This window comes from Onychostoma macrolepis, chromosome 06 (genome assembly GCF_012432095.1).
Source record: "Onychostoma macrolepis isolate SWU-2019 chromosome 06, ASM1243209v1, whole genome shotgun sequence".
NCBI classification, from domain to species: Eukaryota; Metazoa; Chordata; class Actinopteri; order Cypriniformes; family Cyprinidae; genus Onychostoma; species Onychostoma macrolepis.
In genome coordinates, this window is record NC_081160.1 from 3,680,896 (window position 1) to 3,708,030 (window position 27,135).

Here is a 27,135-nt window from a genome sequence, read left to right on the forward strand (position 1 = left end):
AAATTTATACTGCATGTTTTTGCACAAGTACCATAAAATATGTTGAATTTATATATTTGTATCAGTTTTAGAAATAATGTCTATTATCTATGTAATATATATATATATGCATATGACTCTACAATGATCTATGATATGGGCTATATAAATAAGTCTACAGTTATATATATTTATACTGCATGCCACATCTATCACGGTTGCGTGTGGATTTAGTGAGTCGGATAAAATGTATAGAGTCAGATAAATAATTTAACTATTTAGCTTACATGGATAAGCAATATTATATAATCTGTATAATAACAATTATATGACTAACATGATGCATACACAGTTATCTATACAAATAATATATATATATATACTCATACATGTGGTTCTGTATAATATTTGAAACATAAGCATGTTCAGACTATATATCACTTTAATAAGTCACTTTAAGTCTATGCTTTATATATGAACTATATATAGGGTTAAATGTTTATGTATAAAATATTCATAAACGCCATAGGCCAGTAGGTACATCATGTTATATATGCAAGTTAAGTTTTTATATATATATATATATATATATATATATATATATATGTGACTCTATATGAGATGCATAGAAAGGGTCCCATTAGGATGCATAGCAAAATTGATATATATTATCTATAATCAATATCTATAATGTTCTATATGTGCTATAAAGACATCATACGACTTAAATGGAGTGTGTTGTACATTAATCCATTTTATTTGTTTATTCTATATTTATGTGACCCCATAATCCATATAGCCTATAAAATAGATCGATTTATACAAAAAATACCTAGGCTATATAATCTATATGATTGTGCATCTATATCATATATGACATGTGGAGCATACAGTATATGAGCTCTATTGGAGATGATTATATATCTGCAATCCATGTTCTACGGCCCCATATGGTTCACATGGAGACAACTTTCCATGCTACCTATATGGCACCATAGGGTTCATATGGAGTGAGTTGATAAGGGGGCGCGCGCGGGGGAACGCCTTCTTCCATCTTTGTAAACAGTGTGCGGCGCGCATGCGCAGTCGCGCTCCACTCTAATGGAGGACATGTCTGGTCTGCAATCGTCTTTTTCTGCCCTGTTTTTCTGAGTTGCGCCCTCAACACCCGTCAGCTGAGCCCGCGACACCCGTAAGTAAACTCCTCTCGTCCTCTGCTGACACGTATGATCGGGTGTTTGTGTGTGTGGAGTGATTTCGTGCGTGTTTTAGTGTGTGAGTGTCGTGTTTACAGTAGTTAGCCACCAGGCTCATCAAAGTTTGGAGCGGATCAATAATTCATGTAATAACACAGTTATACACTACAAAAAGCCGTTAATTACACCGTGTGAATGGATATAAGCGTGTGTGTGTTGAGCTGAAGCGGTGTGTGTGTGTGACAGGAGTAAGTTTGTGTTCATTTGAGCGCCTTTAGCCGTCAGTGTGTTTGTTGTTGTTTTTTGCGGTGAGTTTGAGAGATTTCGGGCTCAAAACTTTCAGTGGTTCTGAGCAGAACCTGATAATCAGATCGTGACAAATTTATAAGTATGATGCCTTTTCATTAAATACTCCTAATGGCTAGATATGATGTATTTATCAGGCTAGTGTAAGCTAGCATGCTAGTGTGAGTTTACAGGTGCTTCAACATTCATAATCATAACAGTTATTAAACACTACAGTGGGTTAATGTTTTATTATATACTGTGTGCTTGAATGAAATAGTGCAGTGAGTGTATTTCTGTATTTCTATATTACTGTGGTTTATCATATGATATCAATTTGATTAAAATGCTTCATTAAGTGTATTTCTGTCAGTAAAGTCAATGAGCATGTTGTCAACTGTCACAAGTTATTTTGTTGTGTTATTTCATGTTTAAACCAATATAAACATGATCAGTGTTCTCTAATCAACTTTTCTTTCTCTTGGTGTTTACTGAGTATTTGTTTGTATTTAGTTCCAACAGGTTGGAATATTTATACTTTTTCTGCCTTTATTTTTATTTTTTTATAATTATAGGTTATCTGGGTTTCTGGCAAGGACACCTGTTATGTATTGGTTGTAATTATATTTAAATATGATGTTCAATGTAAAAAACAAAAGTATAATTATTTTATGAAAATCAATTATTATATATATTTTTTTAGATTTTTAAGTAACAATTTTATATAGCTTTTTATTGTTTTCTTAATTAAAAATGTATTCTTTATCTTTTTCTTGTTATGCAAATATTTTGAATCACTTTACATTAGCAAGAATATGTGAATGAAATGTGTTATAACTAAACAGGTCTTGCCTAGTAGTGGTGGTTTACATGTGGAGTTTACTAGCTGGTTAGGAGATGTGTTCTTGAACATTAGTTTTTGTTGCTGTGGTGTGGTAGTTTTCAAAAAAACGCATGAGTATGATATGTTACATATTTAGTTTTGTTTATGTGTTTGTTGCTGAAATCTTCATCTTCTTGTTTCTCTTACAGCCCAAGTGGCAGAATGGCTTCGGACTCAGTCTCTCAAAGCTCCCAGAGTCCTGCCACCAGGATCATGACCTTTCATCCCACAAAAGAGGAGTTCAAAGACTTCAACAGATACATTGCATATATGGAGTCGCAGGGGGCTCACAGAGCCGGCATGGCTAAGGTTAGTGTATAAGATTTTCGTTCTGCTCAAATTGCTGTGAGAGAATTGCTTTTTTGTTGTTGTTGTTGCTGTAGATGGCTCACTGATGTGCTTGTTTGTCAGGTGGTGCCACCAAAGGACTGGAAGCCCCGGAGCACATACGATGACATTGATGACCTGGTGATTCCCACACCTATTCAACAGGTGGTCACTGGCCAATCAGGTCTCTTCACTCAGTACAACATCCAGAAGAAGCCGATGACTGTCCGCGAGTTCCGCAAAACTGCCAACACAGACAAGTGAGCAACAGAGAATTGTTTAAAGACTTCTTTAATAAATATTCCTGGTGTTATTATGCAGGATTCATAAATGCAAATTATTTTAAAGTAATACTAATATTCTCCACCTCTGACGTGACTGCTTCTTTTTTGCTGATAAAACTACATTGCTATTCAGAAGTTTTGGGTCTGCATTTTAATATTGTAAAATATTATTATTGCTTAAAATAAATGGTTTTTATTGTGATATATTTAAAATATAATTAATTCCTGTTATGCGCAGCTGAATTTTCAGCATCATTACTCCAGTCTTCAGTGTCACATGATCCTTCAGAAATCATTCTAACATGCTGATTTGATTCTCAAGAAACAATTTCTTATTATCAGCTTTGAAAACAGTGCCATTTTTGTGAAAACGGTGATACATTTTTTTTTTTTTTTTCAAAATTATTTTATTAATAGAAAGTTCAAAAGTTATATTTTGTGACAAATATAATTTGATAATTTAATGCATCCTTGAAAGTATTAATTTCTTTCAAAAGTGCTAGTTCAAAAAAGTTCTGACCCCAAACTTTTGAATGGTAGTTTAAGTCTGATTGAACAGAGAACCATAATATTCTCCAATAATATCCTAGCCTACTTTTAACATAAATGCATAACATAAATCCATTGACATTATTGCTCATTGTATATTCTTTTTCACTCTGAGATACATGAAGTTGATGCATTGAGAATGTTCTATCATGTTGACTCTCACCATAATAAAATGGTTCTCTAACTCGACTGCAGGTTCTGTAATCCCAGATATGCTGATTTTGATGAACTAGAGAGGAAATATTGGAAGAATTTAACATTCAATCCACCACTGTATGGGGCAGATGTCAGTGGAACCCTCTACGATCCGGTGAGTAATCTACCATTTTTATTAATGGAATATTTTTCACTACTATGTTTTAGTTACAACCATTGTTTACAGTGTGATAATAGTGCTATGCAGTGATTACAGATATATATGTGACTGTATACAGGACGTGACGGAGTGGAATATTGGCCGTCTCAACACTATTTTGGACACTGTAGAGAGAGAGAGTGGAATCACAATCAAAGGAGTCAACACTCCATATCTTTATTTCGGGATGTGGAAGAGCACATTCGCCTGGCACACAGAGGACATGGATCTCTACAGCATCAACTACCTTCACTTTGGAGAACCCAAGTCCTGGTAACGTCACAACTAAATCTTGTTTTTGGTCTGCATTTTTGTTGTTTTGCTATTCTCAGTTCATTTGATCAATTCATTGAGTCATTACATTGATTCAAACCAGGAGCTGAGATTTTTTGACAGATTCATTTAAAAACAAGCTAATTGACCAAAAGTGACAGTAAAGATATTTATAAAGTTATAAAATATTCCTATTTCCAATAAATGCTGTTCTTTTTAACTTTCTATTCATCAGAGTATCCTGAAAAACAGTGTATAGTGCAGCACAACCTTTTTCAATATTGATAATAATTAGAAATGTTTCTTGAGCAGCAAATCAGCATATTAGAATGATTTCTGAAGGATCATGTGACACTGAAGACTGGAGTAATGATGCTGAAAATTCAGCTTTGATTACAGGAATGAATTACATTTTAAATATATGAAAATAGAAAGCAGTTATCTTAAGTTGTTGTAATAATACATCAGATCAAATAAATGCAGCCGTGGTGAGCAAATGAGACTTATTTCAGCTTAAAAAAAGCTTACTGACCCTAATACTATTCCTACTGTCCTAAAGAGATTTTAAAAAGCATTTATTACTTGGTCTTGGATTGAAAACGGGCTCTTCTGCAGGTACATCGTGCCTCCAGAACATGGGAAGCGATTAGAGCGTCTTGCTAAAGGTACGGTGGTCTTCTGAAAACATATCATTAGTTCCTGTTCCTCTTCAGCTGCTCATTAATTAACTCGGTACTCTTTTAATTTTCATTCACGCAGGATTTTTTCCTGGAAGTGCCCAAAGTTGTGAAGCCTTCCTGAGACACAAAATGACTTTAATTTCACCGTCTATTCTGAGAAAGTATGGAATACCCTTTGAGAAGGTCAGTTGCTTGGTTTTTATCATCTTATCCTGTCGTTCCTGATTTTATCTCACGATTTGACTTCTTTCTACTCAATTCATCAGGTCACACAGGAAGCAGGCCAGTTCATTGTGTCCTTCCCGTATGGATATCATGCTGGGTTTAACCATGGCTTCAACTGTGCAGAATCCACCAACTTTGCCACCCAGCGTTGGATCGATTATGGAAAGCTGGCGACATTAGTATGTTATTTTGCATACATCGTTTACGCTCAGTTTTGGAGTACAAGTATGAGTTCAGGTATGGTACCGCAGGTATGTTTTTGTTTGTTGATCTGCTTCTCTTTCTCAGTGTTCCTGCCGGAAGGACATGGTGAAGATATCCATGGATGTGTTTGTTCGCAAGTTCCAGCCAGAACGCTATAAACTTTGGAAAGCAGGAAAGGACAATGTGCCCATTGACCACTCAAAGACCACACCAGAGGCAGAGTTCCTGACAGATGTAAAGACAGAAAATGAGACAGGAGAGCTCAGCGATAGCAGCAAAGCAGAAACGCAGGAGAAGGGAGGAGAAGCAGAGGCTGGAGAGGAGCAGAAAGCAAACACGGACGGTGGAGAGGAAGACAAGACTGAAATTTTGAAAAGGGAAACAGATGGTGCAAAGGAGAAAGAAGAAGCAGATAAAGGAGGTCTGGAGGTAGAGGAGAAGAAGCCTGTTGGTGATGAAGAACCAAGCAGCACCTCAGAGCAGATCAACAGGTGTGTAAAAAAAAAAAGAAAAAGAAAATGTGGCCATCTCCATCTCAGATGCTGATGGGAGTTTGCTTTGCCTTTAGTCTTCATTTGCTGACACCGTGCATTGCTCAAGTACTCATTCACACAATTCCAAACATTTTTTGGCTATTACAAGTTACTTTACAAATCTAACCCGTGCAAAACTTTACGGACATAGAATGAGAATACGGACAAACATTGTCATCTATACACAGAAACCCAAAGGTCTTTTTAATGTTTTAGCACGTTATGCTGTATTGTATGTAAGGTGACAGCTGAGGGGTGTTAGGTATGGCATGCAGCAAAGTCACGTACAATACAATGTAACGTCAAGTGCCTTATTGTTTTTAATATAATGGTTACAACACAATAAAAAAATATTAATAACACAAATTTTCATTAAGCATTATTATTATATTTAATTAAGACTAAAATTATATTATATACTTAATTATATTTAATTAAGACTATTAAAAATGTTTTGGTTATTTGCAATAGAGCTGAAATAAAACATAACAGATGAAAACAAACTTGGACAAAGTTTATAAATAGAAATAGAAATATTAAAAAAATACTAAAAAAGACAAATGCACCAAATTACTAAAACTGAAATTTATATGAAAACTGAAAATATAAAAATAAAAGCTTTTTCAAAATATTATTAAATGCTATAAATAATACTAAAATAACACTGAGCTGAAGTTGAAGGATATGCTAAAAGATATAGTAATTGACTAGAATACTACATTTCTAAAACTAAAGTTTAATTGAAAATGTAAAAAATGCGTTTTACCTTTCAGTAAATACTTTCCCACATTAAATATACTATAAACATGCTCTTTAATTGTTACGGTATAACACAATTTGTCACACTTGTCCTGAGGGCTACATCTTATGCTTTAGAGCACAGTGGTGATGGTTCATGGAAAAAAAGTATTATTTATTTATTTATTTTAATCCTCTGATTTCCCTTCTTTATACAGTAGCAGTCCAAAGCAGAATGTGGGGCAGAAACGGCTCAGACCCAGCCCTGACGATGGAGCAAAAGATGACAATCAAGTAAAGGTAGAAAAAGAGGAAGAAGTTGAGAAGAAGAAAGCCAAACTTAACCAGACTGAGACAGATGACAAGAATGAACAATCCATCTCCGCTGACCCAGGTAGAGCCTCATATACAGCAAACGATACACCGGCGATGCTGTAATAAAAAGGCTAAAACAATTAATGTGTATTTTTGCAGGTTATGCGCAAGCTGAGGAGACGATGGAGACAGACGCTCCCCCTCCACAACAGCCAGAGAATCAAGCCCCTCCCTGCATGGAGGTGGAGCTCTCTCCATCAAACCCCACCTCCAGCAGTGACATCTCAATGCAGCAAAGAGATGATGTCACTCTCTCTGAACCCAACGATGTCACCTCATCCTCACAATCCACAAACAGCATCGCTGATGATGAGGCTCCGACCAGTGATGTCGCCTCTCAGTCCGAACACGTCACTCAAAGCTGTGATGTCCAAAGCAAGCCTGATGGCATCACTCCAAACGGTGACCTCACTGATGCCCAGCAGAGTGACATCACGGCCCATTCGTGTTCCAGTGTCCCTGCTGCTGACGTCACGCCTCTCATATCTGTAACCAGCAGTATTTCCTCTCTACATGGCATTAACTCCACCCACACCTGTGATGTCTCTACAGAACCCAGCGACCGCACTATAAATACCATCATCCCTAGTCCAAGCGAGCCTGCTATTAACTCCTCCCACACCTATGATGTCCAACCAGAACCCAGCGACATCGCAGTCAGCCCTAAACACGAACTTGGCATTAACTCCACCCACACCTGTGATGTCACCACAGAACCCAGTGACATCACCATCAGCGCTGAACATGAACCCAGTGTTAGTTCCGCCCACAGCTGTGATGTACAACCAGAACCCAGCGACATCACCATCAGCGCTGAAAATGAACCCAGCATTAGCTCCGCCCACAGCTGTGAGGTCCAACCAGAACCCAGCGACATCACCATCAGCACTGAACACGAATCCAGCATTAGCCCCGCCCACAGCTGTGAGGTCCTACCAGAACCCATTGACTTCACCATCAGCGCTGAAAAAGAACCCAGCATTGGCTCCGCCCACAGCTGTGACATACAACTAGAAACCAGCAACGTCAACATCAGCGTTGAAAATGAATCCAGCATTAGCTCTGCCCACAGCTGTGAGGTCCATCCAGAACAAAGCGACATCACCATCAGCATTGAAAATGAACCCAGCATTAGCGCCGCCCACAGCTGTGATGTACAACCAGAACCCAGCAACGTCAACATCAGCGTTGAAAATGAACCCAGCATTAGCTCCGCCCACAGCTGTGATGTACAACCAGAACTGAGCAACGTCAACATCAGCATTGAAAATGAACCCAGCATTAGCTCCGCCCACAGCTGTGAGGTCCAACCAGAACCCAGCGACATCTCCATCATCGCTGAACACAAATCCAGCATTAGCTCCGCCCACAGCTGTGAGGTCCTACCAGAAGCCATTGACATCACCATCAGTGCTGAAAAAGAACCCAGCATTAGCTCCGCCTACAGCTGTGATGTCCAACCAGAACCCACCGGCATCACCATCAAAGCTGAAAATGAACTCAGCTTTAGCTCCGCCCACAGCTGTGATGTCCAACCAGAACTGAGCAACATCATTGACCCTAAACACGAACCCAGTGTTAACTCTGCCTACACCTGTGATGCCCAACCAGAACCTACCAACATCACTGTCAGTGAACAAGAATCCAGCATTAGTTCCGCCCACAGCTGTGATGTTCAACCAAAACTCAGCAATATCACCATCAGCCCTAAACATGAACCCGGCATTAGCTCCGCCCACACCAGTAATGTCACCACAGAACCCAGCGGCATCACTGTCAACCCTGAACACGAACCCAGTGTTAACTCCGCCCACATCTGTGATGTCCAACTAGAACTCGGCAACATCACCGTCAGCCCTGAACACAAGCCCAGCACTAACTACGCCCTCGCATATGATGTCATCACTGAACCCAGCAACGTCAGCGTCGGCCCTAAACGCAAACCTAGCGTTAACTCCGCCCACACTTATGATGTCATCACCGAACCCAGCAGCAGCGCCATCAACCTTAAGCTCAGCGAGTCGCAGTGCAGCTCCGCGTCAGCGGGCGGCAGTCAGGTGTGTCCGCCTGCGGTCCAGCACATCTTCCAGAGAACGCTGAGCCCCGCGGAGGTGCTACATGTCCACAGCTACGCTAAAGGAGATTACAGCGATCTCGAGCCGCGCATTCGGCACGAGAGAGACCGAGACAGCGACTCTGATAGCGAGTCTCAAGAGGACAGCAAGGTGTGTATGTGTCGTCTGACTCTGTTGTTTAAGCACCTGATTCACTAAAGGAATAGATTGCTGCAGGAATGACGTTCATTTGTAGAACAACCTCTAAGTTTGCATCACCCTGGTTCCCTTGACAAAACGTTAATAGTAAGTTTCCACTGACTTTTGGAAAGTAAGCTGTCACCAGGAAAATTTATGATTCTTATGTTTTGTTCATCTCGCTAATTAAAAAGTATTTTCCCTGAAAGGTTCCGTTAGAATAGTTTGCAAGAGTGTGATTAGACTGTTAAAGCGACTAATTTGTAGACGAGTTTAGTTTATTTCCCAGACAGCCTCTGTAGTCCCAATTAGCCACTTGTTAGCAATTAGGCCTATATTTTTTAAGACAAGTAAAAGCTTTAAAATTCACAAGGGTGTATTGATGTGTTTTATGTTGTAGAATAAAATGTGGAAAATGTGGAGCTTTAGACCACAGACATTTAACCAAAAACAACATTCATAAAACCCATTGACATTAGAACCAGAAGGTATTAGGACTCATTCCTGCAACACTCTATAATGCAAATTAGTCAGCATTGTAAACACATTTACAAAATTAGTTCCTGACATATTTCTCCTTGAATGCCTGTGCTTTAGATTGTGGAGAATGCAGTAGACTCCATAGATATATATATATATATATATATATACGTTAGGGATGGGAAAATTCCCGGTGTCGCTCAGTGCATCTGCAAAAAAAGTTAACGATGCGATGCATCAGTTTAAAAAGTGTGCATCGGATACAAGTTAGCATTTGTATCGCGATGCATCGTTTCTAACGTATTTGCATCGGTTAAAAACGATTTATTTATGTATAATTACTAGTGGATGCGCTACACTTTTATTGTTTAGAAAGTGACCAATAATCTGACCATATTTTATAAGTAGATGATTTCTCCTCTCGAAAAGGGCATTTCTCGAGCACGTTCTCTCATCACTGCTGCGCGTGAATATGACGAATCACAACAACACTACGGAGACCTGAGGAAAAGCGGGGTTTAAAGTCCAAAACCTGACTTGAAATAACCTAACAAATCAATCGGGGCTAAAGCGGTTATAAACGACCATGTAAGTTCACACAATCTAACTAATTTGTGCACGCTTATTCAAATCGATCCACCACAGTAAACAGCAAATATATTTGTGCTGTTTAATGCATTTGAGACGTTTTGTTTTCCTCAGTGCATAACTGACATGTCACAAGTATATTTTTCATCTGTAAATGTTAGAAAGTCATGCAAATATATCCATTTTGTTGTCAGGAGTGGGCTTACGCGAGTGGACGAATGCTGCTGCGCGCATGCGCTCTAAACATACGGAACGTAATAATTCCGAGTCAAATATGCATTTTATGATAGCAGTAACTGTAAAGTAGAGGGACTATTTTAATGGGTAAATAAAATGTAATCTAATACAGCCCTAATTACTAAGCTCAGATGAGTTAATGTGTGTTTCTTATAGCAGTTAAAATGTAGTTTAAATTTAGTGATTTTAACTTTTAGTATAGTGATTGTTAATGCTTTAAAGAGCAATGATTGATTGTAATGTTCTTCTAACTATAAAAGGTACCGTTATAAAACCAGAGAGAAAGGCTGCATGGCTATGATAGTATGTGAGAGAGTCAGTGGTAATATCATTGCATTCCTATTGGTCAGTGAGCTCAGCTTAGCCTGACAGTTTGCCTGCCCTGAACCAGGTTAGTTTTCCAGCATAAGTAGCCACAGTGACTGAGGATGATCGTTGTTAAATTTGCTTTATGGAACCAAATCATTTGACTGTGAGTCAGACTAACTGAAATAAGCCTGGCCTATTTGGTAAACTTGTTTTATGAAACAGGCCTCAAGGCGTTAGAAGTTAGAAGATACTGAAGTTCATTTCTGATTTGCTGTCTGTCTGAACCAAAGAAATAAAAGCGATCATATTTTTTCCATTTCATCGTATTGCATCGAATCACATTGTGTTGACTCGAATCGAAATTGAATCACACTGCATCGTAATAGGGGTGAATCGTATCGCATCGCATCGCTAGCTGCTTCATGTGTATCTTCAATGTATCGTATCGTTGGCTATGCATCAAAATGTGTATCGCATCGGCCTCAGTTATGGAGATGCACATCCCTAATATATGTAGATGCCTCGTTAGTGACTGTTTCTATGGGCCGTGCCCGTGATACATAAGCCATCCACCATTTTTGGAACGGTCTGTGAACCTTTGAGAATGTTGACTGTGTGCATCTGCAACAGCAAGTTATACACTGGTATATATTTGAATATTCATTGATTATTATGGTGAATGACGTCAAGTTGACCATTCCAAAATGGCGGACGCGTCAAAGTATATGGAGCGGTCGAATAGGGAATCTATACATATCTATTAGAGATGCACTGATTGCAATTTTCTTGGCCGATTCCGATTTTTTTGGAAGTGTGACCTGCCAATACCGGTTTTTCCGATTCCGATTTTGTTTCTAAGAACTATAATTGACAGCATATACAAACAAATATCTATGTAAATATTCAATGCAAAATTATTTACATAATAAAAGAAATTATTAAACATTACAATTCCCCCAAAATGGACTAAGTTACAGCTTTTCTCTCACTTAAACAACTCTCAAAATAAAGTGTTCTGTGACTGGAAAGAGGAAGAAATACTTAAAGTGGGAAGAACTTAAAATGAGTTGCTGTATATAACAAATGTCATCATGTATATAACAGATGTCATTTCCCACTATGTTTATAAATGGTCATTTTTTTCCCCCCTAACCTTATTAAATGTGTCATCTTTCACATCAAATTCTTGCTTTGTTTCAATTAATTCAGTTAGCATAATAAGAGACTGTAGAGTTGTTACCATTCAAATGAAATTAGTGTTAACAAACTCTTATCTTTCCACTGCTGAGGAAACAGAAGCTGCATCTGAAGTGACATTAGATGCATTTACACAGACAGTTTGATGAAGCTGAGGTGCCATAAATGCATTTACACTGCAACATTTCAAATGCATAAATAATTTTATAAGATTAATGTTTGACACATTTTTTTAAACATAAATAAATGTTGAAAAAATGCAATGATACTTTTAAATATGGCGTGGATTCATTCAGTAACGAAACACTGCTGTGTTGCTCAGAGACACAAAACACTTCTGCTGTGGCTTTGATCGGAACTATTTTCGTCAGCGAAACTGAGCGAAAACAGTCAAATCTAAGTCACTTAATTTTAACTTCTTATTTATTGAAATACTGTTGTATAAAAGCAGTGTCACATTGTAATCGTGTTGATATTGATATTCGGGGAAACATCATGGCCGTATAATGTTGCTTATCTAAATCATATTTTGTAAATATCTCTTTTTTTTTTTTTCTACCGCAGTATGCATCTATAAATTTCTGTGAGTTACTTTGTGTGTGCTGTCTCTCTCACACACTCACTCAGGCTGTGCAAGCCTCATCTGGCACGACATAAATACATTATCAGTTGCCGTTCGCTGAATGCCTGCACTGCTGGCAATAAAAGGATCGGCTCGAATCGGCTAGACGTGAGACTGATCGACCGGTCACCGATACGGGCCGGTCATGCGAAAAATCGTCCGATTCCAAACACTGGCCGGTCAATCGGTGCATCTCTAATATCTATGGTAGACTCCCTCATGCTAGCAAACTATGCTGTTACTGTGCAGCATCACTTTACTGCCACAGTCCCAGATATCTAAATTAATGAAATTACACTCAACTGCATCACGCATCTGGATATATGCCCGCTTACAGCGCTCTTCATCATCTGATGAATAACTCCTACCATCAATTAATGACATGCATGAATATCCCTCTTAATAAAGGTTTGTGTACCACCTGCTTTCCAGGAGCAATAGAAGAGTGATGTTAATCACTTCAGGCAATATAATAAACCTAATTTACTCTGAAAAGAATCACAGTAACTCAATGTAAATACTCAACAATAACAGCAACAATAAATTGTGAGTAGATTTGCAAAGCAAAAATGTTCTGAATGCATTTACACATTTTATTTATTTATCCCCCCCCATTTAATTGGGTATTTCTATCACATCACAAACCCAATGCAGTTCCATCATGAATCATTAGGGAGTTTGCCAGCTCTTGTTTGGGAAACCCTGTTGTATTTTGTGTGTGGCTGTGTGTAATAAGTGTGAGTTTGTGTTGACTGCAGAAAGAAGCTGAACACCCAGTGGAAGCTCAGCACAGACTTCCCAGACTCCCCAGGCACCATCCTCTGATGAAGGACAGCATCAGTGATGAAGGTCAGTTTGTGGCAGTGTTGTTATTGTTAACTAAAACTAAAATCATTAAAAATCATAATTGAAATAAAGCTGAAGCAAAATAGAAATATTAGATTAATGTTTGACACATTTTTTAAACATAAATAAATGTTGAAAAATGCAATGATACTTTTAAATATGGCGTGGATTCATTCAGTAACGAAACACTGCTGTGTTGCTCAGAGACACAAAACACTTCTGCTGTGGCTTTGATCGAACTATTTTCGCCAGCGAAACTGAGCGAAAACAGTCAAATCTAAGTCACTTAATTTTAACTTCTTATTTATTGAAATACTGTTGTATAAAAGCAGTGTCACATTGTAATCGTGTTGATATTGATATTCGGGGAAACATCATGGCCGTATAATGTTGCTTATCTAAATCATATTTTGTAAATATCTCTTTTTTTTTTTTTCTACCGCAGTATGCATCTATAAATTTCTGTGAGTTACTTTGTGTGTGCTGTCTCTCTCACACACTCACTCAGGCTGTGCAAGCCTCATCTGGCACGACATAAATACATTATCAGTTGCCGTTTACGCTGAATGCCTGCACTGCTGGCAATAAAAGGATCGGCTCGGAATCGGCTAGACGTGAGACTGATCGACCGGTCACCGATACGGGCCGGTCATGCGAAAAATCGTCCGATTCCAAACACTGGCCGGTCAATCGGTGCATCTCTAATATCTATGGTAGACTCCCTCATGCTAGCAAACTATGCTGTTACTGTGCAGCATCACTTTACTGCCACAGTCCCAGATATCTAAATTAATGAAATTACACTCAACTGCATCACGCATCTGGATATATGCCCGCTTACAGCGCTCTTCATCATCTGATGAATAACTCCTACCATCAATTAATGACATGCATGAATATCCCTCTTAATAAAGGTTTGTGTACCACCTGCTTTCCAGGAGCAATAGAAGAGTGATGTTAATCGCTTCAGGCAATATAATAAACCTAATTTACTCTGAAAAGAATCACAGTAACTCAATGTAAATACTCAACAATAACAGCAACAATAAATTGTGAGTAGATTTGCAAAGCAAAAATGTTCTGAATGCATTTACACATTTTATTTATTTATCCCCCCCAATTTAATTGGGTATTTCTATCACATCACAAACCCAATGCAGTTCCATCATGAATCATTAGGGAGTTTGCCAGCTCTTGTTTGGGAAACCCTGTTGTATTTTGTGTGTGGCTGTGTGTAATAAGTGTGAGTTTGTGTTGACTGCAGAAAGAAGCTGAACACCCAGTGGAAGCTCAGCACAGACTTCCCAGACTCCCCAGGCACCATCCTCTGATGAAGGACAGCATCAGTGATGAAGGTCAGTTTGTGGCAGTGTTGTTATTGTTAACTAAAACTAAAATCATTAAAAATCATAATTGAAATAAAGCTGAAGCAAAATAGAAATATTAGATTAAAAACTTCACCACAAAATCAGTCAAACTAAAATGAATACTGAACATCTAAATTTAAAATATTGATATATACAAAAACAGTATTTAAATAATGCTAAGTTAACACTGATGTGTGATCTGTCATTAGTGTAATGGACCACTTTTCAGATCAGTGCACTGACTACATATGTCCACTAAAATCTCAGTACTTTGCAAACCTCTACTTTATAATTGGTATATAATATATATTTGTGTGTGCGCATGTGTGTGTGATGACTAAAATGAAGTCCCGCCCCACATCATTTTCCACAGAATATTCATTGTAGTCTGAAATGCGTCAGAGTGTGTGAAGTGTGTAATTTCTGCGTGCTAGCACCACCAAACAGAATGACAAATGTTTGCACATTGTGCAAAATGTCAGTCCTGCCTAAAGTCAATGCAATTTGTTTAATTGTTGTTGTTATGTTGGGTTACTCATACAGAGCAATGTTGAAATGTTCCACACAGTCACAGTGTTGGACTCCTCAGGTAGTTGCCATACGAATTCTTTATTCAGTTGCCACTGGGCATTTATCTGGAATACCAAGTATTATAACGACGGAAAATGTACCGTAAATCACATTGCAAAAGCATCTTCTGAATGAAGGATGATGTAATGTGATGGATTGTGTGTGCATGTGCAGAGCTGCAGGATCAGGCTGCGTCAGAGGAGGACGGGCTGGACGGGGAGGCCTGGGCACGACCTTTGGCCCAGCTGTGGCAGAACAGACCGTATAATCCAGAAAGAGAGAGAGAGTACAACAGAGAGATGGGTCTGCGGTCTCCGTACTGCTCTGTGTGTGCACTCTTCCAGGCACATCAGCGGGTACGCCGGCCTGGTTCAGAGATCTGTGTTCTTCTGTTTCCTGTCGCTGAGTATATCAAGTGTCTGACACTTCCTGTGCTTTCCTGTACAACGTCCTGTTTATGTGTTTGTGTTCAGTCTGAAGGGGGCGAGAGCGAGCCGGCCGTGGTGCTGCCCGGGGGTCAGATGAGAACCAAGCCTCTGATTCCAGAGAGATGTTTCTCCACCACCACCGAGGACAGCGCAGATGTCCAGCCGTCCACAGCTCACCTGGAGGAGGACGGCACCAGTCTGCTCATCAGCTGCTCCCTGTGCAGTGTTCGTGTGCACACTAGTGAGTACTGCCCTGACAACCCGGACTTTAACATTACTGTTCATTTTCCTTAATCGACTAGCTGTTTGTGGTGCTTGATCAGAAAGGGAGTCTCATATTTATTTTATCTTTATATATTGATTATATTCTGTTCTTTTGAACTGTCTATTTATCAAAGAATCCTGAAAAAAATATATAATCGCATTTTGCACAAATAATATGAAGCAGCACAACTGTTTTCAACATTGATAATAATCAGAAATGTTTCAGCAAATCAGCGTATTAGAATGATTTCTGAAGGATCATGTGACACTGAAGACTGGAGTAATCATGCTAAAAATTCAGCATTACATCACAGGAATACATTACATTTTACAATATATTTAAATAGAAAGCAGTTATTTTAAATTGTAATAATATTTCACATTTTTACTATAAACTGTTTTACTGTTTTTACATTTATCAAAGAAATGCAGCCTTGGTGAACATACAAGACTTTTAAAAATCATTTAAAAGTCTTGCTGACCCCGAATGCTAGTGTAGTTTGTCTGGTTATAACATGGTCTAGAATGTATCATCTTTCCATTATTATGCCTTAAATTAAGCTTTTCCTAAATAAGAAAATAAACTATTAGGGAACAAGTGTCCAGCATGAATGTAAACTCCTTCAATACAAGATGCACTCACGATGATGCTGAGGACAAATAAGGAATTTCATCATAGTTTCCAACATATTTTGCCAGTGCAGGGTGTGTTTGAATAATCCGAGGTCTGTTCAATTCACTCTGTTCTAGGTTGTTACGGTGTGGCTCCAGCGAGAGTCTCCAAAGACTGGAAATGTGCCCGTTGTAAAGCCAACGCCCTCACCGAGGTACACCTAAACCTGTCATATAGTGGCCCTAAAACACATTTGGACACTTACAGAAATAGTTCACCCAGAAATTCTGTGCTCATTTACTCACTTGCATGTTAGAAATCTGTATGGCTTTCTTTGACCTTTTCACCTGTTGGATTTTTTGCTTTTCCATACAATGAAAGCAGACAGTGTTTTGCTTGAACGGTGTATTTTTCTTTAAAATGGACTGAGACTTAAAATTTTCTTGATGTTTCTTGTTTCTGCTTTAAATCTGGCTTAGTGTCCATATAATTTTGGGCTACCGTTCACCTGCATTAAACACATAGTGGTCTTTCATGTCTTCGTTCATTGATATAGTAGGATGTGTTGTAAATTGATGATATTTGAATCTTTGATTCTTGACAGAGTTGCTGTCTGTGTTCGTTGAGAGGTGGAGCGTTGCACAGAGCCAATAATGGCAAGTAAGTAAAATGAAAGTCCACTAGATGGCAGAACTGACATCCCATGATACACACTGACACCTGACCTAGAAGTTACGCAGATCTTGAATTGTTAGAAATGTGTTTTTGTGGGCTTTGTGGGCTTTAGACAAACAAGAACCTTTTGTTTTCATGTGATCTCACTTTTTACACAATTCTGGTTTGAGATCACAGGAATCATTCATTGTTTTGCGTGAGTTTCATAAAATCTCTCAAGAATTTACCTCTCAAACTGTCATTAGGAATGATCATGTAACACATTGCACCGCATTTAAATTCAATTAAACACAATTTTTTCACTACTGTAGTACAACAGCAAAAAAAGGAGAATTTTATTTATTTATTTTTTTTTCTCATAGAGAAAAATTAGGGGGCTTTCACACTGGGTAGTTAAAGGAACTCAGTTATAGGAACTAGCTACCAGGGTTGTCCCCTGAGATTTACACTAAATTTAGTGGAGGATGAAGAAGTGCCTGGACTTCGGCATCGGTCCATCTATCGCTGTTTTCCATGTTTTTGGAGTTAGTTTGGGAAGTAAATACAGTATATATATATATATATATATATATATATAAAATGGAAGGTGGAGTGATGCATCAACTTATATTTACGTCACTGGTAGTTTCTATTGTGTTGGGTACTCTCAAGCAAGAGCTAATTTAGTTCCCCCTTTAAAGGCTTTTCTATAACTAAAATCATTCCCAGTTCCTGTGGTGCAAATACGTCAAAAAGCAGTTATTTCCGTCAATAGTTATAGGATTAAATGTTAATAGTTAAAGTTAAACTATGAAATGTTCCTCCGGTGCCAAAACCCTTATGATAATTACAAAAAGACTTGAAGGTAAAACAACAAATTACAGTAATTCAGGAAGGAAACACATTTTATTGTCATGAAAATAATGTTCCATTGTAAAAATGTAAGTGGTCCTAAAAATACAATTTTCCTAAATGCAATATATAATTGCTTATTTTTATGTTTTGAATCTATGGTGAAATGTGACTTGGAAATGATCTTGAGAGGTTTTGTGAGATTCATCCTGCTGTTTTCTTTGGGATCAGTTAATGTTGTATACTTAGCAAAAGTCATCATCCCAGGTTCCTAACATGTGTCTCTGTGTGCAGATGGGTTCACGTCCTGTGTGCGGTGGCAGTGCTGGAAGCTCGCTTTGTGAACATCGCTGAACGATCGCCCGTGGATCTCAGTGGCATTCCCTTACAGAGATTCAAGCTGGTGAGTTTCTCTTCACTTCTCTAGAAAATGTGCAGTGTGCGAACTGGGCATCCTTTCAAACAGCAACATTTCATTTCTCTGAGATGTAGTTTCACAGCAGACCTCCATTAATCAACAGCTCGATATGTTTTAAGGCATGTTCTACATCGTTTGTGTAACAGAACAACACATTTTGCTGCAGATTGTAACTTCAGGATGTTGACTTTTACTGAAAGTGCTTTGGTGTAAGCAGTCACAGCGTTATTTATATCTGCACTCTAGGCCCTTTCCTCATGTCCCACTTCCTCTGAACTGACTTCCTGTGAGCTAATCTCTCTCATATGTGCTTACAGAAATGCTACTACTGCAAACGGAGGATGAAGAAAACGTTGGGCTGTTGTGTGCAGTGTTCTCACGGTCGCTGCCCCACCTCATATCACCCGACCTGCGCACAGGCCGCCGGCGTCATCATGCACCCAGACGACTGGCCCTTCGTTGTCTATGTCACTTGTTGCCGCCACAAAGGGCCGGTACAATCGGAGGTATTGCACTCTGAAACACTGAAATTGTGCACTGTAACATGTGACTGCATTATAATGTGGCTGCTACAGGTGGCTCTACAAGTTGGCCCAATAGTCACTTCCTGTTTCCTTTACATGCTTTTTTTAAAGTGTTTAAATAGAACAGGATATGTATAGCTTTTTCTTCTCCAAACCATAATTAAAAATAATACATTTAAGACGGTGTCCATTTGCATAACGTGCATTCAAAAGACTCGCCACCATTGCTCACATATAAATAGTGTATCACTTTTATTTAAATCGTGTTTTAATTATGATCACAGTTTCAGGCCTTTCTTGATTTATTAAGCATAATTGTCTCCAGTATTTATTGATCGTGAAAATGTTTCATATTCATTTGGCATTTGCGTTTTCTTGAATTGATAACAAGCATCCATAAGCTTTCATGGTTGCAGTTGCCAGATGTCAGCAGTTTTTTAAAATCCCTCATTCATAGCTTTTCTTTTAAACTGACACATTTTCTGCTCAGTGTTTTGCTTAATCTTTCCAACCTGGAAACCATGCGCACACATTTTCTCTACAATATAAAAAAAGTGCTGATATGAGCTGAAAACACCAGTAAACTTGTACGATGGGGTTTTGTAATCTCTTTTGAGCTATTCTGCTCAAATTAAAGTGTAATGCAGCCAGTCTGTTTGTGCAACTAAATCTGCAAGCAAAGCATGCAAGTTGACATTCTCTTGATTTGTGCTCATGTGAAAGTGCATTAATTCTGATGAAATGTAAAAGGGCACAATAATTGTGAATAATAACTGTGATTATATTTTTTGTGCAAAATAATCATGACTGTTTAACAATTATTGTGCATCCCTTTTCTGAATAGCCATCACAATGGATGTTGCTGCTGTGATGAGTGATCTCTCTCTTTCTCCTCTGCAGCGTAATAAAGCAGCCATGAGAGAGCTCAGCGTGGGTCAGAAGGTCATCTGCAAGCACAAAAATGGACGCTACTACCAGTGTGAAGTCATACAGCTGACAAAAGAGACATTTTATGAGGTCAACTTTGACGATGGCTCCTTCAGTGATAACCTTTTCCCAGAGGACATTGTGGTAAGATGTGAGATTTGATCTATTCTGTACAGCAGTTTAGAAAAGGTGCATTTAACCACAGTTTTAAGTAGGTCATCTAATTATCGATGTCATGGAAAACCTAGAAGTAACAGGGAATTTTGAGAAAGTTGCGAAACTATTTTTTCAGTATTCTTTGATGAATAGAAAGTCGAAAGAACAGCACAAAAAACTTTGGTAATCATTATAAATGACTTTACTCTCACTTTTGATCAATTTAATGCCTTCCTGATGAATGAAAGTATTAATTTCTTTCAAACCCAAAACTTTTGAATGGTAGTGTATGATTGTCTAGTTATGATTGACTCCCAAATTCTGTATATTTAAGATGTATTTTATAAACATTGTATTTTGCATGGTTTGGTGTAGAACCGAGACTGCGCTCAGCTGGGTCCTCCACCACAGGGGGAAGTGGTTCAGGTCAGATGGACGGACGGTCTTGTCTATGGAGCTAAATTCGTGGCAGCTCATGTCATTCAGATGTACCAGGTATATGTCTAAGAGAAGAGTTCCAGCGGTTCAGTCTGCGTTTAGCCGTTTAGTTAACCACTGCTTCTCTTCAGGTGGAGTTCGAGGACGGATCGCAGCTGACTGCTAAGAGAGATGACGTCTACACCCTAGACGAAGAGCTGCCCAAGAGAGTCAAATCTCGTCTGGTGAGCTCATATATTAGGGACATTGCAAGTAAAAAATACTAAAAAAAAAAAAATTAATGTGACAACAGCACACTGTAGTTGTTGAGCTTGTCATGTACAATTAATAATTCAATATTTTCTACATATTGAGTGGTCCAGAAGTAAAAAATCATTCATTTTCTCCATGGGGGAAATTATTTTTAAAGATAACTTGTGAACTATTAAAGGCAGTCCTTCTGTGAGCTATGTGGTTGTTTCTCAATGGTATATGCTTTTGGTGAGGCCATCAGTCCACATTATTGATGTCCATTCAATAAAATAATCGTGGTTAACAGTTGAGTTCATGGTGAAAAATTACATTACCCAAGATTCTGTACAGAAAATTCCACCAATCAGTCACAGTGACCAAATAAAATACTTAACTATTTGTATACATATACAGTATATTTTGTAGAAACTTCAAATATGTGACCCTGGACCACAAAACCAGTCATAAGTCGCTGGGGTATATTTGTAGCAGTAGCCAAAAATACACTGTATGGGTCAAAATTATAGATTTTTCTTTCATGCCAAAAATCATTAGGATATTAAAGATATTTTGTAAATTTCTTACCATAAATGTATCAACTTGATTTTCGATTATTAGTATGCATTGCTAAGAGCTTCATTCGGTCAACTTTAAAGGCGATTTTTCTCAGTATTTTGAATTTTTTGCACCCTCAGATTCCAGATTTTCAAATAGTTGTATCTCAGCCAAATATTGTCCGATCCTAACAAACCATCACTGGTGTCAAAAGTATTCACATTCATTACTCAGGTAGAAGTATAGATACTAGGGTTTAAAAAGACTTCTGTTGAAGTTGAAGTATCAGCTCAAGCTTTTTACTCAAGTAAAAGTGTAAAAGTACTGGTTTCAAAACTACTTAAAGTATAAAAGTAAAAGTAATGTAAGGAAAAAAATGCCATTAAGGACAAAAGCTTAGGCCGCGCCACAGGGGCCTATTGTGCACTACCGCACCTCCTCAAAAAAACATTTTTCTAAAGGCCATGACTATAATGTTATATGTTAATGTTGAAAAATTTGGGATGCACTAGGCTACCTGTTTCAGCCGCATATATGCCCATTAAAAATGAATGCATTTTAGTACAATGCAAATACATTAAAGAACCATATATGTGTACTACTGAGCATTAACATGTTTCATGGAGCGGAAGATATGATGACTAGTTGCCTATAAGTATTGTAATGGTGCAAAAAGTCAAACTTCAGAGGCATGTCATCAATAACCTTTATTGGAATGTAAATGTACACCCAAGCTTAGCTGCAGGAATCTGTGAGGCCAATGGACAAGAAAATTGCTGTACCCAGGGCAGGCTTAGTAACAATTACCCTTGTATGGTTATCTATATACAATAAACATTAGTGCTGTCAAAATTAATGATTAATCCAAGTGATTCATAAAAAAATAAAAAAAATAAAATAACTCAATCCTGATACCTTCCTGGTTTGTACTATGCTCAATTCTATAGCTAATGGCAACAATGTCACATTTAACTAGAAGATGTAACAAACACTTTGGACTCAATGCTGTACGTACAACAACAGGGTAATCTACATCAGTTACATTTCGCTCGAGTTCTCTTCTTGAGTCTCTGCCACGGACATCTGCGTACTTGGCTACATACGTCTGCTATGTCCAGTGTTGCGTGTAACGAGTTACAAAGTTAGTATAGCCTACTTATCACAACATTGTCAATCGCAAACGCTAATTTATTCAAACGTCTCTCTACCGAACTACCTACTGTAGCTTAATTTGCGGGGGACGAAGAGAAAGCACCCGTTTGATAAATGAGCCAGTAGTGGAGAACGTCTTAGGTTACGTATGTAACCCCAGTTCCTCGAGGGAACGAGACGCTGCGTCCAAGAACGCTAGGAGAACGCCTCCAGCGTGACCACGCTCTGATACAAATGTAATCTGTCCAAAGGATGGGCGAGACGTCACGGGCGGGTGACGTAACGGCCAGGAGACATAAAAGCACGTGCGGTGAAACCGGCGTCAGCTTCAGGAATGAAGCAACCGCTCGTAGGGATGCCGGAAGTATGGCCTTGAGACGCAGCGTCTCGTTCCCTCGAGGAACTGGGGTTACATACGTAACCTAAGACGTTCCTCTTCAGGAACTCGAGCTGCGTCCAAGAACGCTAGGGGAACGAGATCCCCACGCCGCCAGACTGACAAATCCCTGCCTAGTGTGGATGGAGCACAGCTAGGGCGAGAGAAAAAAGGCCACAGGTGGCTAAGTGGCCACACCCACAACTTCCAAAGCTCCAGGTGGGGGTGACAGACCCCCGCTTGTGAGAGGAGATCCCTCCTGACGGGAATCTCCCATGGAGAGCCGTCGAGGAGAGAAATCAGGTCCGAGAACCATACTCGGCCCGGCCAGAACGGTGCTACCAGAAGTAGACTGACCTCGTGCCAGCGCACTCTCGCCAGAACTCCCGGGAGCAGAGCGATCGGGGGAAAAATGTACAGACGAAGCCTCGGCCACGTCTGTACCATGGCATCCAGCCCCAGTGGAGCTGGATGAATTTAGAGAGTACCAGAGGGGACATGCGCTGTATACTTACCTGAGTAGCGAAGAGGTCCACCTGAGCCTGGCCAAACACTCTCCAAATCACTTCAGGGTGAAGCATCCATTCCCCGGGCCTCAGCCCCTGCCTCGACGGGATGTCTGCTCCCACACTGAGATGCCCAGGCATGTGAACTGCTCTCAGCGAGAGGAGTTTGTCCTGGGACCACCCAAGGATCTGGTACGCCAGCCTGTGCAGGGGGCGTGAACGCAGACCTCCTCGGTGGTTGATGTAAGAGACCACCGCAGTGTTTTCGGTGCTATCGCACCAACACCGGCGATCTTTAGGTCTGGGAGAAAGTGTTTCTGTGAAACACCGCCAGCATCTCCAGGCAGTTGAAGTGCCACATGAGACGGCGAGTACTCCACAGACTGCGGGCAGGGTGAGGGACACGTCCGTCGCTAGCGTACGCAGCAACACGGAGCTCCCAACACCAGGCCCTGAGACAAGAACCAAGGATGTCTCCACATGTCTAAGGCACGTAGGCACCACCACGTGACCTTGATCATGTGAAGCGGTTTTCCCTTGGGAGAACCCTTGGTCTTGAGCCACCACTGTTGAGTGACTGGCCTTCTTTCACTCTCCTGACTGCTGTGAGGATTGACTCGATCCGAGCAGGGGACACACGTGCCTGCATCGTGGTCGAATCCCACACCACACCAAGATAAGTGGTTCTCTATAATGGAGAAAGCACACTGTTCTTGGCGTTCAGTCTTAACCCCAACACTTTCATGTGAGCACGAACAACATCTCGATGTTGAGCCGCCATCTGCTCTGATAGAGCAAGAATCAACCAAAGTGGATATGCGGATGCCTTGTAGCCGCAACGGAGCTAACGCGGCATCCACACACTTTGTAAAAGTGCGTGGTGAGTTAGACATTGTGGAGCTTATTTCAAGTGACAAACAACACTAAATAGAACTCACAACACAGATCGACAGACACACAGAGTAGCGGTTGCTGAATGACAAAAGCTGACGCCGGTTTCACCGCACATGCTTTTATGTCTCCTGGCCGTTACGTCACCCGCCCGTGACGTCTCGCCCATCCTTTGGACAGATTACATTTGTATCAGAGCGTGGTCACGCTGGAGGCGTTCTCCTAGCGTTCTTGGACGCAGCTCGAGTTCCTGAAGAGGAAATAATAACTTTTAAGAAATAATCTTTTTTGAGTAACGACCCCAACACTGGCTATGTCCTTGCTGGAGTGTGACATGATTTGTGTCATGTGCAGGTGCGATGGATTGCGTACAAACCAATAGGGCGTCGGAATGGTATATGTTTATACTTCTCATCCAATCACAATCAAATTCACTCTATCCGGATGGCGCGATTTATCTGGATAGGTTTTTTTTTTTTTTTTTTTTTTAACGATGACAAGCCGGAATGAAAACAAGCTGAAATGAAATAGGAGTAACGAGGCTATTTTTAAAATGTAAGGAGTAGAAAGTACAGATAACTGCGTGAAAATGTAAGGAGTAGAAGTAAAAAGTCGGCTGAAAAAGAATTACTCCAGTAAAGTATAGATACCCAAAATTTCTACTTAAGTAAGGTAACGAAGTATTTGACACTCAAAACTGGTTTTGTGGTCCCGGTTCACATATATTGTTTCTATAGGTAGTCAACCATTTTAAATGATTATTTTTATGTTTCTTCGTCATTTTTTTTTATTTGATAATTTCACTTGCAGTGCTTCATGGGATTGTAGTTCTTTCCCTCATTAAAGCTGTTACGCACACAGTCTTCTACTATTTTTTTTTTTTTTTTTTTTTAGTATTTCAAATACAGTTTGCTTGTTGCTGATTAGTTTGGTTCATGGCTTACAATGCTTTAATGATTACTTTTTAAAAATCACCATGGTAAATATGAATGGGAAAAAATTAGTTCTGGAGAAAGCAGGTGGGCACGAGTGTTGATTTTTGCATGTGTGTGATTCAGTCTAAGGCATCGGACATGCGTTTTGATGGCTTGTTTGGAGAGAAGAAGGTCCAGGAGAGCAAGAGACAGAGAGTGATCAACTCCAGGTACAGAGGTGACTACATCGAACCCGTCATCTACCGAGCCATCATGGAGTAGCCAGCGATGACCCAGCCTTCACCCGAAACCACCAGCACTCATCCAGCAACTCTAGCCCTGCCAATGTCAGTAGCGTTCAGTTCGCAGGGGTCAGACACCTGGATGGGTTTGATCGCTCCTCGGTGGACTATTACTAGCCCTCGACCATCTATTCTGATATATGGGTCTAGAGTTGAGGCAGGGTGTTTCACAGTGTCTTTCTCAGAGAATGCAGCTTTGTCTTTGGGTGTGATGCCCTTTTAACCTCAGCGCTGTGAAACTGTGCCACAAACACTCTAGAAACACATCAGCGTGAACATCAGGCTCATGGAGTCACTCTAAATCACATTCATTTGATACAGCATATTTGTGATCTCCATTTCATAAAATATCTACTTTTATCAAACTGCGTTAATTTATTTGACTTAATTGAGGGTGCTCTTTCTACCCGTATTTTACCGAACGGAGGTGCCATTGCCATTTTATGGATGTGGATCTCCTTTTTTTAAGATCTACTGTTGTAAATTACGCAGTCGAGATCCTGATTATTGTACATTATTTGGAACATAATGAATTCAGCGTGTCTTTGAGTCATTTTTTACAAGCCTATTTATTACTGGTGCTTTACAAAAGTCAATTTTGCAATATGAGTTCCAGTGCTGTCGAAGTTCGACACCGATAGGTGTGTTCTGTTTTTAGAAAGAGGATCGCGTAGATACCGAATTGCCAAGGATCTCACTTTCACAGCTGTTCAAGCCCTGCCTTGCGCTCTGGTTCAATACACTTTCATTCAGACGTTTCTATTAATGTAGCTTCTTACTGCTGTCCACATTTTATCAGAAGCCCCACGGTTTTAATAAGCTATTTTTGCACTTCTCAGCTGTACTTTTATGAATTGTCATCTTTGTCCTTGCAGTAGCCAAGCTCTAGAGACCGAAATGCACTTCTGAAAGCTGAGGAGGCCATTGTTTGGACTGTCTAGCCGACAGCATTTGAAGAAAGTCAGGTTGTTGCAGGCCTTCAGTTGTTAGATGGGGCTAATCTTCACTATAAAAAAAAAAAAAAAAAAAAAAGAAAATTATAAAAGATTTTTTCTATCAAGAAGCCTATTTTATTGCTTTGTTTTATAATACATGTTTAATGTTCATATACTGTGAGATAGAGTTGTATGTAGTTAATTTAAGAAATCTTAAGCTTTTGGCACGTTTCTTCTGCCTCTCGTGTTGCTTTCAAACATGAGCCTTGTTCTCACTGCACTTCTGAATGCAGAGGCTCTAGGACTTCCATACATGTATTTTGTAAAAATTATTAATGTGCATCAGTAAAAGATGTGAGCTGACATGTTTCTTATACTGGGGTGTCGTTTTTTCATTCATATTCAACATTTACTGCATTAAACAAGTAACTAGATTTACTGATTTAAATGTATTGCATTTTATTTCACTGTTAATATTTCAATAATATTTTCATCTTCTGGATAATAAAACCACAGAGCAGTGTTGTGGTTACCACCGGCAAGCCTGCACATTGGAAATATAGATTTTTTTTTGTTTGTTCGTTTTTGTTTTTTACAACATTCTGAATAATAATATTATTATTAATCATCAAAATTAAAACAATT

General features: G+C 39.3%; 1 protein-coding gene across 1 annotated transcript; it reads left to right on the forward strand.

Annotated features, from left to right (window-relative positions):
• Nucleotides 1-1,045: 1,045 nt before the first annotated feature.
• On the forward strand, nt 1,046-26,864 carry kdm4aa (lysine (K)-specific demethylase 4A, genome duplicate a). The gene is made up of 23 exons (XM_058778781.1): nt 1,046-1,171; nt 2,493-2,652; nt 2,755-2,930; nt 3,699-3,813; nt 3,938-4,131; nt 4,747-4,796; nt 4,891-4,994; nt 5,078-5,215; nt 5,325-5,731; nt 6,730-6,905; nt 6,986-9,111; nt 13,330-13,434; nt 14,682-14,772; nt 15,529-15,710; nt 15,828-16,023; nt 16,797-16,873; nt 17,264-17,319; nt 18,460-18,568; nt 18,901-19,089; nt 20,008-20,178; nt 20,566-20,685; nt 20,760-20,852; nt 25,398-26,864. Exons 2-23 carry the CDS (start codon nt 2,506-2,508, stop codon nt 25,533-25,535), a joined length of 5,160 nt encoding a protein of 1,719 aa, XP_058634764.1. The 5' UTR covers nt 1,046-1,171; nt 2,493-2,505; the 3' UTR covers nt 25,536-26,864.
• Nucleotides 26,865-27,135: the final 271 nt, after the last annotated feature.

Bases quoted from the DNA above. Each gene is read 5' to 3' on its own strand.
- kdm4aa (XM_058778781.1), top strand. From the start codon at position 2,506: ATGGCTTCGGACTCAGTCTCTCAAAGCTCCCAGAGTCCTGCCACCAGG. The intron at 2,931-3,698 runs GTGAGCAACAGA...ACTCGACTGCAG, and splicing joins AAAACTGCCAACACAGACAA to GTTCTGTAATCCCAGATATG. The intron at 16,874-17,263 runs GTACACCTAAAC...GATTCTTGACAG, and splicing joins AAGCCAACGCCCTCACCGAG to AGTTGCTGTCTGTGTTCGTT.